Genomic DNA, 14674 nt, shown 5'->3' on the forward strand with positions numbered 1-14674 from the left:
GTTGTTGTTCTGGCCACCTGCAAGAACTTGTTTCTCACTCTTATTGTCTCTTTGAATTAGAAAATGGGGAATTAATTCCCATTGAACCCAAGAATGCATGTGGTTACATTTCACAGGACTGACTTTTTTAATCTCGCGAATATACATTCTGAATATTCTAAATGAGCTATTAGCTGTCTTTGTGCATTTTAACATAACATCCTTGAATTAAATTCTTCACCCTTATGTAGTAACATATACTGTATGTACAGCATTGTATATGATCCAGTATATGTAAATATTGTTCTTTGTGGGCCAACAAAGATGTACATATCTATTATATACTCTGTATTGGGTTTTATTCAGATCTACAAAGGAAAAAAGAAAGTCTTTTACAGAGTAGTCGGAAATCTTCACAGTCTCACACACTCCCTGTTCAAAATCAGTCCAAACGACAGCACTTAAAAAAGCACAAGAGAATGTCCTTTTCTGTCTTTTCTGCTAAAGCACTTAAAGGGAGCGGAAAGAAAACTGATAAAAAAAATACAGAAACACAAACGCATTTTGCTTTCAAACCTATTGCTGTTATGCAGTGACTAGTTTAGTATAAGGCTAAAGTATAGTATAAGTATAGTATCTTGGCAGATCTGGTACAGAAACCTCTTTATCCTATTTATTGCTACACATGTTCAATTTTCCATCCCCCTTTTTAACAGCAGTGCTCGTTACAGGCAGGTATAACTCTTCGAACCACTGCTAGTGCTTTTTAATACGTTCAAAGCGGAATGTGCATCGAGTTAAAGTGGTCCAATTAAAACGTTCCTTGCAGCCGTAAATCTAACTTGACATTGCCTTTTGCAACAGGTGGTAGAGATTATTGACCCTCCAATTGCAATAAGGAGCTGAAAGGGAACGGGGGAGGGAGACAGCCTATCGGCCTACATTTGTTCTTCTAGCACATACGAACTTGAACTTCATATCACTCCTATATTAAGACACGCAGTTGACTTTATTTTTGGGTCTCTTCTCCCCCTGATGCGCCCTCCTTGTGCTGTCACAACCGTTACTGCTAAAAATTGATGTTTTACATGCACTGTGTAATTTATGGAAGATGAATGCGGCGCTATTGGCAAGCGAGATAAATCAGCTGTGGGAATGTCGGACCGTGCTGCTGTGGTTTGATTGTTTTCTTTCTTTCTCCCCCCGACTATAAATATCTGCAGATTTCCCATTAGTCTGGAGCGAGTTTCAGTCGCAACCCCTATTCGTCCTTCCTCACCTGCTACGCAAATTGAAAACAAGCATGGAGACTGGGGGCTGTTTTTTTTTTGTTTTTGAAGTCAGTTTTTGTTTCATATGTTTCAATAAGCACTCCCCCCCCCTCCAGGAGCCCCAGTCCCGGAATGACATTGTAAGCAGCAGGGGTTACCCGATACCCCCCTAATGCGCGTTCAATAGGCTGTACAGACCCAGAAATTGCTTTCGCACACAACGCCGGAGGAAACAAACGTAAATGGAGATGGCGGCTTTTGTGCTGTAAAGGAAGTTTTAAACGATTAAAAAAATAATTTGGTTTACACCAAAATCCTTCATCGGGTGTTTCGAGAGGCAGTTGACATTTCTTTCTAAATCCGAAAGCTGGAAGAGGACCTTTGTCCTAAACATCCTGAATTTCATTAGCTGTGTGCACGCAGATGGAGCTACTGTACCTTACGTTTTCACGCAGTTGTGCATCAGCGAGTCTGCGAAGAGAGGACTGATAGCTCAAGGAGTGAGGGCCGGTAGCTCAGACGGACCTCGGCAGAGGAAACTAGCTGTGATTACACAGTGATCTGGAAGTGCGGCAATGTCATTGTTCAGCTCCTCTCTTTCATTTACGTCCCTAGTATGTTAAAGGTCCTGTTTCCGCTGCAGCCACACGACGGCCAGGGGTGAGAAAGCTTAGTAGTTTTATCAACTCGGAAATAGAAAGCCATTTTTCCGGGCAGTTGAACGGGTAATTACTAGGCCTTTGAATAAAGGTCAAAGGCATTATTTTTTCCTGTACTGTAGGTGGCTGGGCTTTTTTCGTTGCAGGGCTGGTAGTATGAGGAGGAATGTGGTGCTATTTTTTATGCTGGCATTCAGGCACGCACGCAGCATATTTATTATAGCCAGGGAGGTCTAGTGGTGGCTCAGTAAACCGGGAATCCCAAGTGTGGAATCTCCACAGGCGTGACAAGTTGGACGGTCACGTTTGTTATAAACTAACGGATGCGCATAAGCTTGTAGTTACAGTAAGACATTTCTGACAAGCATTATATAAATGATTCATTCGATGCATGTGTAGCCCACATATTTTTCGGGAGTCTTCATCCGACGGATTACTGGTGTATTTAAAATGGCGTGAATTATGGTTGTTTCCACTGTCTAATAACGTTTTACAAATTCCTCTGAACGAGGTAACAGCGTAACAAAGTCAAGCGTGGGGAACGCAGGAGCAAATTCTGTTCGAGACACGGCTTGTTAATCTGTCACTCCAGGAGAACATGCCAGATGAAATTCAAGTTTATTTTTTGTTCGCCCGCCTAACCTTGTTATCCACAGTGTGCCATTTGAGCTTGCCAGAGCTCACCTTGTATTGTTTAGCCCAGTGTAAATGATCTGAACTGTACCGGAGGACCAGTTTAAACGGAGAATTGTTTTATACTGAAACTGTATGATATCCCCTGTAACCATCAGTACCACAGAGAAGGGCAAAATTGGTTATTTCAGCACCTAGAGAGTTAACCCTAATCACATTCTAAAGAGGTTTGCAATAATAATGATCACTGAACGCAACATTAATGAAGCTCGAAGAGCTACTCTGCAATCAGCAATGCAGTGAACCCCAGGGGTTCGCTTCCTGGCTAGTCTTGGGGGTGCGGATCCGGTCCCTTGTGAGGATGCACACAGTGCTGGCACGGAGGCCTCGTCCTTTCCCATCCCATCTCCCACCTTCCTCCGGCCCTCCTGGCCTGCGCTGGCAGTGATGACAGGCTCGGGAATCAGCTGCCAAATGTTTTCCATTCCCATGTGACCAGCCTGCTCTCGGAGCGCAGAAGATACCAGCCCTGCGGTCCGCGGCACTAAACTGGAAACAACCCCCTTTTGCCACACAAAAGAATTTCAGGAGGCAGGTGAGGGCGTCTGCAGCTCCAGTCGGACTTCACTGGCACTGGAAAACGCAGGGTGAAATTGAGCCCCGCAGAGGGCTTCAGCACTGGCGTGCTCGCTTAAAAGCAGAAAAAACGGCATCGGTACAAGTATGCTCCTGCAAGACCCAGGTGGCAAGCTGCATTTAAAAAGGACCCTTAAATAGTGTGCATCTGACATGAATGATCACGCTTTCATGTACTCAGATCCATCCTCTGTCCACTTCCTTCAGCCCAGGGTCAGGGTGAGTCGGCAAGAAGCAGGCCCAAGGCAGGGAGCACCTGCTAACACTACTCACCCCTGTGCCACTGCGCCACCCATGATCTGCACCCTGCTGCTCATAGCCGAGAGCTGCATATCCATACAGTCAATTCCAAAAGTCCCCATAAGGACCTAATTTTACTGTGAGGTGCTGCTGTTGAGTTCCGTCTGCAGGTATTTGTTGAACATTAATTAAGTGAGAAAAGATTGTACATCAAACAGCTGTGCCTACTTTTCCGCGCATACCTTTATATTTTCTTCCTGAATACCAACTCATTTTTTTTTTCAAATTTGTTTTCAAGATAATTGCTGTGTTGTCCAGGTATTTACTTCTTACAAAAATACAGTATATCTTACTGACTTAAAAACAAAGAGACAAAGAGGGTTTATATTTAAAACAAATCTATGTTTGTTTGTTTTTACACTGACCGTTTATAACGGTGTTTGTTACATGAGGTGAAAGTGTAAAACTTTGCTTCCCTAAGCAGATCTAATGACAAATCACCTTAATGGTGTTTGAAGGGCCTGACCAAAAAGCCTAAGATTAATTCATCTAAGTGTGATCTGCCGCCATACAAAACATAAAAACAGTGTGAATAGTTTGGAATCGGGAGTTTAATACAGAACATTACAGAACCTGAATATTACACTAGCCTAGCTTGAGTAGGTAGCTGCATCAGCATGCATAGGCTGCAAAGGAAGAAGCTCCACAGCCAAAACATTGTGTCTCTTTTCTTTTCCTTTCAGCAGGGAATAAACCTCTACACCTGTTCCTTTACACTACACCAGCAAAACAGACTTTGTTCAAACATACCCCTTAGCAAAAGCTCAAGGACACCACATGCACGATCACTTGAAGCTGCATGTTGACACTTGGCAGCCAATCCTAACTGGGTGTTTTTATTGATTTGTCAGCCACACTTTCAACAGCCGTCTGCAGTAACCCGCCGGTCACGCCTCCCCAACTGCAGGGTCAGACTCGAGATGTGTTTCCTCTCCGCTGCGGGTGGGTCTTATTGTTAAGAAACATGTTTCTAGACACTGTCACTGACCTCAGCCCTTACTGGGTCATTACTGTAACAGAACCAGGTTCAATGATGGCAAGCTCGAACTGGGCGTTTTCACATGCAGCAATTCTGCAACGGACTTCCTGCGCGCCGCACAATCCTTATTTCAAACACAGGTTGCAGATGTGCGATATCCTCTTTGTGTTTCCATTTTAGGGGCTACAAGGCTCTACAGCTACAGCTATCCCTGAAATTCACAAGAGCTGGTAGAAGATCATCTGCACAATCCCTTTGAAACAGCCAGCACCAGTTATCTGATTGAAAGCCTGTTTGAACTGCAATGTGAATGTTTTTCCAACTCAAGTGAAAAATTAGCCCGGGCTTTTCCTCTTGTAGACACATTTAACACCTGTTTGGCTGTATCCCGGCACAGGGGGTTCCCACACACATCTGCAGACCATTCACAGGAGAGCTAGACCTCTTTTCAAGTGCAAATTTCCTCAGCAGCATGATTCCACAGGGCTGAAATGCAGGCCCCTTTGCTGAGAGAGAAGGTCATTGCTGCTCACTGGCGAAACAGTGAAGTTCTTCAGAAGTCCACAGTGCCAGGACACTGGCTGCATTTGTGTAAACCTGATAACCCTCAGTGTCTGTGCAAGACCCAGGTGGAAATTACCCTCCTGCTCACCAGGTATCCTTCATGCAAGGGCTGAGTTGTTTCAACAGTTTATATTACTTCCACCTGTTTCTGGGGCATTGCACTAAAATATCTTTTTTTTTATTTTACTCCTTTCCAATAAAAATCACATGCAGTATTTCTTCCTGAAATATTAACTGATCAGTGTTGTTTCTTTCACACAGAGATGAGGAGAAGCTATGAATCAAGTACCAATCTAACCTACAGGCCCCGTCTCCCCTTTGGAATGAAAAACAACATGAACCTTGAGAGGTTTTTACACTCGTGTACAGTGCAGTTACTGAGAGATAAGCAAGATCATTCATGCCTTTATCTTTTATTTTACCAATACTACCTTTATAGGCATTGCCAATTTAATATATTCTTAGATGCTTAGAATTGAGTATTACCTGACTGAAGAGTGCTTGCCTGGGCTGTCAAATGCATGTATGGAGGAATAATGGAGGGACATAGGTTTATGATTATTCAGTATTTAGGGAAATTCATGCCAAGAGGGCAGACATACCCATAAGAAAGGATCCAAATGTTATCCTTGCTTCCCATCAGTCAAAGAGGCTATCTTATTCAGGTGGGGAGCTGCGTCAGCATGCGCAGGCTGCAAAGGAACAAGTAACAGGCTGAAAAGGGAAGAGAGAAAACACGTTTTGGCTGTGGAGCCTTCTTCAGGGGAGGCTATCTTATTGATTATTAAGTGATATTATGTTATGTGCCACAAGGGTCTAAATATTATAACAGACTGAAGGAATATATGTTGCTTAACGATATTGTGAGAATAAGCTGTTCAAAACAATTTTGAGCTTACAAGCTCAAGCATAAAATCAAAATAAACACAAGAGGGCAACAGTTTACCAGAAATCTGATGACAGAAGGTCACATTAAACCAGGAAAAGAGAACAGTGAAAGGGATCAAGTGTGTAGCAAAAGGCATTTTCGCATGTTCTTCCATTCCAATTACAGTAACTCCTGAAAATAACTTTGTTACGCCATTCAAGAAAGCAAACATGGATGTGTGTAAAGATTGTGGAATTCTAGCTGAATGAGTGTATCATTGTTTAGAATCTGACCATCCATACAAAATATTTACAATACATTCATAAATATGTGGCTATTTTGTTAAAAATGATGTTAACTTTGGTCTGTGTGTTGAGAGGACAGCTGTTTAATTGATGTGTCATGTATGAACTCTCCATCGTCTCTCCCTACCAGAGTTTCGTATGGAAGAGTAGAACAAATATTATAGCACCTAGTTAAGTGATATTCAGATATACTGTACCACTGAGTGTCTTGCTGCCTCTAATGTGTCAGATATCCGCCTGTTCAAGGCCTGATTATCTAGTCTCCGAGGGAGGTCTGTTCTTGAAAAGAATCTTTTGCACATGTATGTCAAATGAAAGCATCAGTGTTTCTTCCATCATTTCAGTTGCAAGCAAACTACTTGAAAATGTTTTACTCACCCATGAAAAAATAAACATGTTGGGATTAGTGCATTATGAGCAGAGTTCACTGAGTCACAAACACATTGTGTATTTCCACTAAATCTGTCTCTGCACAGAAGAAATATAATATTTCTAAAAGACATAACAGGCACGTGTTCATGTTTTTCTTGAAGAATATTTGATCTCTTCTTTAGCAAAAAGATTATCAAGAGTGTAACACAAAGACTTTTAAACTGTAAAGAAAATCGTTGGTTTCTTGCACAGGTGCTGTGATCGTCTTAAGTTGATCATTTTGTGCATCAACCTGTGTGCTTTGCCATAATTCTTTTTGAAGAAATGATTGCCATTTTATCACAACTACAAACTCAAAGGACTGTCCACACTTCTGGTAAACAAAAACAAAAAATAATTCATGTATTCTGTAATCTGTATATATGTCACTATGTACTGTATTTCATATTGCCCTGCTGTACTTAATTATTTAATGGGGGGGGGGGGGGGGGGGTGATCAGTTTTCTTTCTCATTCCCATGATCCATTTCTGCACTGTAAATAGAAACATTTCAAATGCAGAAAACAAATGATCCTGCATTTAAAAGAGGGCAAATGTTGAATCTGAAAGATCATTTTAATTTTAAAACGCGTACGGTTTTAGTATGTTAAATAACTTTGTATTGTTCATAACATTTACAAATATACAGTATATGATGTCGGGTGATGGTGGATTTTAGTTTCTGCGCTGATGATAGCTGTAAGATGTACAGTAACTGAAAACGTTTACTCTGGCACTTTACAGCGTTTCACTTGTCTTTTCACAGCTCAAGACTCTCTTTTTACAGTGTGACATGTCCATTTGTCATACTTTACATATCCAGTTTGAAAGCAGCTATCGAGGATTAGAATGAATTCGAATTTTTTGAAGATAAACGCTGAGGTTGAAAATCAGCTATTGCCCGACCTGCAGATATTTTCTAACCTTAAAGAACAGAAATCATATAGTCAGATCAGTGATTAATTTTAAAACGTTCCCCCAAAGGCACATGTGTGCATTTGATCATTGTGACAGGATTTTGAATTCAACCAAAGGCACAGATCTGACATCCACAGCTTGAAAAATGCAACTTTGTGAGTAAAAAAAAGCTAAAAGGAATCCCTCTTATACAGTATCCTAATTCATGCCTTTTAAAGTGGATGATGTTTTTCCAGGCTGGAAGATATCTTCCTTATGCTGTGCATTACTAGACAGTGCCTTACGTTTTTTATTTCAGTTTCTTATTTGAAACTAGTTGAAAAGCACACCATTATTCAGATCAAAGAAACACATAAAGGAATTATAATGTTTATTGAACTTTTTCGTGCTTTGCACTTCTATTTACAGGTTCACAAGTAGGCCTGTTATTGAATACCCCTGCCTTTTTTGTTTCAGTTCTCTTTCTCTCCCTCTCCATTTTTAGCATCCTATATATCTCTTACTGGCCTCTGGGGTCGATATAATTGTATTATTGCTAGGCACATAAATACAGTTATCTACAACACATCAAAACATACTTTAATAATTCTTTTTCTTATTATTTTGTATTTGCACACAATTCATAGCATTTGTTTCTTTCACCAAGATATATTTTAAACTAATCAGCAATGCATACGGTGAAGGCAGTTCTGACCGATGCAGGACAATGTCTGTTGTGAATTAGTCACAGCACCGCATGTTCAAGAGGTGATACAGAACATTTCAGAGTACATCTCCGATAATCCCTTTGGCGTGCTCCTGAACGTTCACATCCTCCTTGTTCAGTGTTGTGATACTCTTCAGCTGAATTTTCCAAGATATTGCTGCACTTTCCACTCTTAGCAGAATGTGTATTTCCATTTTCTGGGGATTTTAAATCACTTTTTCAAAATGTGGCTCTAGGCTATTTTCAGTCTTCAGTTTCCCAGAATACCTCCTCAGACACATGTCTTTCCTCAAGCTCTGCAGCAGAGACCCTTGTCCGTCTGCGTTTACTGCTCCAGGGCTTCTTGAAGGCAAGTGCCAGCCTCTTCGCCCTTGGCAGCGAAGCTGGTCAGATAGTGTTTCAGATAGGGGTCTGTGACCCCAGACAAAGTCGGCTTTAACGGGTTTCCTCTTCCTCTATTGCACCAACACTGCTGTCCACTTTCCCACAGGCTACTTGAAATCCCTTCTTCTTTGCAAACCCGTTGAAGTGCAGGGTGTGATTTTGCCTTAAGTCCTTCTCAGTCAGGCAGGTGGGTGAAAGTACAACCTGACATGGACCACTGACAAACACAGCAACTATTCAACTATTGGACACCTTTTTTCTTAACAAAGAGTTCAAGTTCAACAACATCCCTTCTTTTTGTTCGTTTACGCGTGAGAGTTCTGTCAAGGTCTCTCCCCTGTCGAGGCAAGCCGTCGTGTCCAAGAACGCATCGCCTGCCTCTACGACATGCCTCCGTCCTTCGGCTGAAAGGGCAATGCAAGAACGTGGGAAATGCAAACCGAGCGAGTCAGGCCGGTGAGGGTCGTTCCCCGTCTACACCATGTGCACCGACATCTGTGAAGATGGCCCTGGCATGGCTCCGTACTGGCGGCTGTCGCAGGTGTTGGCGGTCTGCTGTGCGCCGGAGGGGTTGGCGATCATGTGCATCCCCTCCATCCCGTTGGCCAGGTACTGCCGGTCTCCGAAGGGCCCGCTGGGGGAGGACGAGCACAGCAAGCTGCCCTGCGAGGCGGTCAGTTTCTCTGGGCTGGCGGCCAGCCTGGGGGACGCGGGGAAATTGTATCCGTAAAGGTTGTATGGATTGTGAAGGGAGAAGGCGTTGTAAGATCCCTGTTGCATGTGACCCCCACTGAACATGTGGGAGGAGGAGGAGCTGGAAGCCGAACCTCCTGCTTGCATGACGTACTGCAGCTGTGAGGGGGGGAAGGAGCCGAGCTGGCCACTGTAGGTGTCCATCTTGTTGTTGCTGGGCAGAGACGCCGGGCTGGCCTGCATCCCGGCGATTAAAGACGAAGTCCTCTGGGGCATGAAGGACTCGGAGGGCTGGCTGGCAGGGGTGCTCCCGGCCTGCAGCCTCCCGTATGAGCCCTCCCCCAGGCCCGGGTAGCTCTGCAGGGCCGCCATGTTGCTCCTGGCGCAGGCCGGGTACTCGGAGAGATTGAGGTTGCACAGCTGGTTCTCCCGGCAGCCCACGTTGAAGGTGTTGGGCGCCAGGTGGAAGGTGGGGGGGGAGCAGGAAGGGGAGAGGAGGTGGGAGGAGGCCGAGGGGGACGGGGTGCCCGTGCTGGATGTGGTTGGAGATGTGCCCGTGCTTCCTCCTGCGAAGCAAACAGACGCATTTTGGGGGCGATTAGTTCCTGCTGTTCTTGCCATTTAAAAATCACTGAAAACAGCCCCGCAGCCAGTGCTGATGCTGAATACACAGCAGTGTGCTGCTACGGTGGACAGGGGAGCCGCTGCCCTTTAGGCCCGAATTCCAGAAATATGAGTGAGGCGACCCATTGGATTCAAGGCCATCATGAAGGGATCTGTACCCCAGCACTGAAGGGCAGTGACAAACAGCCACCGAGTGCAACCTGACAGAGAGACACCCGTAGAAGGCTCCACAGCTGAAACGCTGTGTTTCTGTTCTTCTCTTTCCAGCATGGAACAAACCCTAGCTTGTTCGTTTGCAGCCTACGCATGCTGACGCAGCTCCCTGCCTGAACTACTTCAGCCTACCTCTCCTGCAACCCACCATGCCTTCCGCTAAATCTCTTTCTAGATCTCGTCGTCGTTCCTTCTCTTCCTCCCTGGGCCACCTGCCCCCCTCTCTCACCGAGCCGTCTCTGCACAGCGATCTGTTCCAAGACCAGGCTTTCTAACCGCCTCCTATTCCTCTACAGACGTCATTGTGTTATCATTCCAAAAGCAAGGCGTTTTACTGCAACTGTCAAACCTGGGTCCCTCTTTAAAGGGGACAACAGCAGTGACCTACAGTACCTGGGACCTGAGCCTTTTCAAACTAAGCCCTAACCGCTTCCCTACACTGCTGTCTCAGTATACAGACCAGCACGATGCCAGAGGTTTCAAAGGTACCCTAATTAGTTTTGGAGCGATAATGACCATGGTGTTTGACTCCTGTAAGCACAATTCTATATTAGGAAATTATCATTTCACATTACATATTTCATTAAGCTTTCAGGAGTGGTAACCCTCTGCTCCAGCTCTCTATCTGATTCATTTTAAGAACAGAATACAAGTCAGAGGGGGTTAAATTAGAGGAGGCTCATCTAGCCCATTTCATGGTCTGAGGATCTTTTCCAGCTGTTTCTTGAAAGAAACCGAGCTATCGACTTCAACCACATGGCTGGGTAGTTTGTTCCAGACATCCACAACCCTTTGGGTAAAGAAATGCCTCCTGTTCTTAGTTTTAATTAGACTTCCACATATTTTCCACTAATCTACCAGTAGGTTTCAGTTACCAAAGAATAAAATTAATTATACCTAATACTGATTTGCGTTTTTCCTCAGAGGCGTATGTTTTTGAAATTTGAGCAACTGTTTAGAAATAAAGAATTAAACTATTAGTACGGCATGAAACATAAGACATGGATCATGTTCAGTGTTCCTCTGCTATGAAAACAAATCTTTACATCTTTTCCAAAAACGCAATATTTTTTTCTCTAGCATTTATAAAAAATCTTGGATCCGTTTCATGTTCAATATGTCAAGCTTTTTGGAATGATGTTGTAGCTGTGGGAAATCAATCACATATTTTTATTAATGAGAATTTGGCTAGGGTTCATTTTGTTGTTCAAAACCCTTCCTAATTAAATAATTCAGGACACTCTTGGCTTGCCCTGTCTTCACACCATGTGTGTTCAATAATAACTCTATGCTGTGTTTTTGCCATAAGTTGGATATTATGGTGACGTAATGTAAAAAATCCTAAGGTTCTTCTGTATCGTTCATATACGAAAAGAGGGCTTTAGACACATGAGAGATTAGTCAGTTAGGCCACAAGTTCAAAGCTCATAAGTGCATAAAGTAAAAAAGATTAATTAAAATGTAGTCTGTTCAAATTAATTAACAATGAGCAGATGTCTGCTGGACAGAGCAGGAGATTTCTGAGAATTATACGACCACTGCCAGCAGTGCAAGAGTGGTACATCTTCAGGTTGTTAGAAAAGCAAAGCAGGGAGACCGTGGCTTAGTGTTTTCTCACTCATGTGTACTAGGGAAAATAAGCACTACATAATGTCAGGTTAAACCCAGCTGTGCGTTTTCATGGAGAACATGAAGGAGAAAACTTTGCATTAACTCGAAAGAGACTGTTGATGTTCAAAACACAATAAAATCAGCTACAAACGTGGATGTGTCCCAAAGTATCAGATTAAATGATAGCTTGCATCCACCTTTTTGAAGATGAGCCTAAACGGCAGACTCTTTTTGCCTTTCGGTGCTCAAGAGAAACACACTTGACTGTAGGGAAGGACAAGCACGGTTTGGAACTCCAGGGATGTACTGCAATCAGGCAGAATCTGTGGTTCTCTCAGTCATCAGAAAAACATCAAGAACATTTCTGTCATATCACTCTCAGGCTAATGTCAGCAGAGACAACACATAGGACTTAATTTTATATTTGTTCTAAAGGTGTAACTGTTTTAGACATAAAAAAAGATTTAAATCTGACTGTGCAACCTTGCTGGAGTACAAAAAAAATATTAGTTATTTATTGTGGTTCAGGAGGATAGCTGCTTCAGCATGCATAATCTGCAGAGGAACAAGTTAAGGTTTATTCCATGCTGAAAAGAGAAGAGAGAAAACACAACATTTCGGCTGTGGAGCCTTCTTCGGGTGTGAGAAAGACAGGGCAGACGTCACAGATTAAATAGCACAGGAGAACAAAAGCTGGAAATGTGGAGGAGGAGGGAGAGGGGAGAGGCAGAGAGGCCACTCAGGAAGTTATTTATTGGTTCACTTTAAGCCATTATGAACATATTAATTAGGCTTTATTAATTTATTAGGGAATTGGAAATCAGGGGGCTCACCCATATTTACATTAAAGGTTTTTCATACAAGCCTTTGTACGATATAATACTACAGCACTGCCTTTCCTGGAGAGCATCAGAGGAGACCGACTCTGAACGAGCCTGCTGTCAGGCTGGCTGTCAAGCTCCATATCAGTCCGTGGCCCCACACACCTTGCTGTTTTTGCATGGTGGTAAAGTCCTCGAATGTGAGGGTCCGCACCGGTGGTCTCCAGAAAGCGTATGTTTCCATTATGGCCTCCAGACCGGTTCTGTGAGACAGAAAAAGAGGGAGGAAAGTCAGAGGCAGAGCAATCCAGAAGGGAACCATTAAAGGACCAAGTTTACTGTACATATAAATCTCCCTGACATTCCATTTCCAAACAGTTCCCCAGTCCCCATCCTACTCCATACTGATTTATATACCTTCCCAGTCGGGTTTCTGTAAAAGAACGAAAATTGTTTTATCATTGTTTTTTTATAAGTTATAATTCTTCTGCTATTTGACATTAGTTTGTACAAATACTAGCCGACAAGGATGGTACACTGCTTGGCCTATGAATGCAAGTAGAGAACAAATGAAACTATGAAAGGGGCTAATGTTTACCAAGAATATGGTTTTTAACCAATAACGAAACTGAATCCTTCTACAGCACAAAATGCTTGTAAAGTCAGTAAAATATAAGCTCCTTTCATGACAACAAATGCAAATCCTGAAACAACACTGGACAGAGCCTGGTATAGCTGTCTTCATCACCTGGGGATCCTCCGAGATCCGGTGATGTCTTTTGTCAAGATACCTTTGATCACAACATGTGCGAGATTCCATTCATGGTGAGAGCTTGTTTCTCCATCTTGTCTCTCCCCCAGGGAATGAGCAGCATACAGAACTCAGAATCTGTACAGAATCCCGTTCTGAAACCCTGAGGTGTACTGCGATCGAAGCTGAGCGCTACGCTTGTACTTTACTGTAAGGCCTGTTCCAGTCTCATGTACAGCTGAGAGGGAGCTCCAACCTTTCACAAAGCAGTCCTCCACTTGTATGAAGATGTATCCTTCTGGATCCATGCTGAGCCTCCACTGCCAACTCGGGTCCAGAAGTATTAAACCTCAAGGCTGCACAGCTAAAACACCCTGACATGTTTATGCCAACGCGGGTATCAAGGATTGTCTACTACAATGGCATTACTTCAAGCACAGGCGCTTTTCAAGGTTGGGCTGCGTATTCAGATGTGCCGTTTCTGATTAGACTTCAGAGAAATCCAGGGAGACCTGCAGTGTCTCCCAAGCTAAACAACACGGGAGAACACAGTGCTCCTTCACTTTGACTTGAACTGGAATCCTCCCTGAGGAAAAACATCAACACAGTCCTTGGGAACAGCTGGCAGCCTTGCACCGTGGAGATTTTCTATACATGTAGCTGCTAACGGATGAATATATTGTTTTACTTCAGTCTAAAAGATTTATGTTAACCAAATATTTAAAGAGTTGTGTACTGGCACAGAGATCCAATTATCGGATCCTGTTTAAAGTCAGTAGGATATTTGTGAAATTGTACAGTAGAATAAATTTTAAAAATGCTCATCTAAAATGTGGAAACAAAATATTTGTGAATTTAGTACTGTACATCATCTTGCTGTAAATCACAGTGCTATACCAGCCAAGCTTCAGCCTGTGCTGCAGGGGAACTGCCTTTCTGAGGCTAAATTACATTAAATAAACTTGTCCTTCAATTATGGTTGCAAAGGAATTTAAAAATGAGTCAATGCATTTTGGTTGGGGAAATAATACAGTGATTTTAACCTTTATTATGTAATCCTTACATTACACATTTTGAGCAGGGAGCTGCAAACTTTCTGTCTTTTTTACTGGATTTTTATCCACATAGGCTCACATCTTTTCATCTTTAGTTTTCTTTTCAATAAAATTTTAATAATAGTTCATAAATCAGCCCCTCTATTGTTTGAAAAATGAAAAAAGATGTCTCAAATATCTGTGTTGATAATGTATTCCAGATGGCTGTACTTTCATGTGCTGTGGGTAAGTTTCACCATTTCCCTTGTTACATGATCATTCTGAGGCGAACCCTCCAATGTAACAGACAGGAA

At 42.9% G+C, this 14674-nt stretch overlaps 1 protein-coding gene across 1 annotated transcript in view; it reads right to left on the reverse strand.

The window, feature by feature from the left end:
• Positions 1 to 7876: 7876 nt before the first annotated feature.
• Positions 7877 to 14674, reverse strand: part of tbx15 (T-box transcription factor 15) — a 36561-nt gene continuing 29763 nt past the window's right edge. Inside the window, exons 7-8 of the mRNA XM_088644845.1 lie at positions 12741 to 12838; positions 7877 to 9872 (exon numbers count right to left, since the gene is read on the reverse strand). Of these exons, the coding sequence (XP_088500971.1) occupies positions 9088 to 9872; positions 12741 to 12838 (883 nt within the window). The 3' untranslated portion in view covers positions 7877 to 9087. The remainder of the gene's footprint in view (positions 9873 to 12740; positions 12839 to 14674) is intronic.

The sequence above is a fragment of the Lepisosteus platostomus genome, chromosome 2, assembly GCF_059453375.1.
Source record: "Lepisosteus platostomus isolate fLepPlt1 chromosome 2, fLepPlt1.hap1, whole genome shotgun sequence".
In the NCBI taxonomy this organism is placed as follows: Eukaryota; Metazoa; Chordata; class Actinopteri; order Semionotiformes; family Lepisosteidae; genus Lepisosteus; species Lepisosteus platostomus.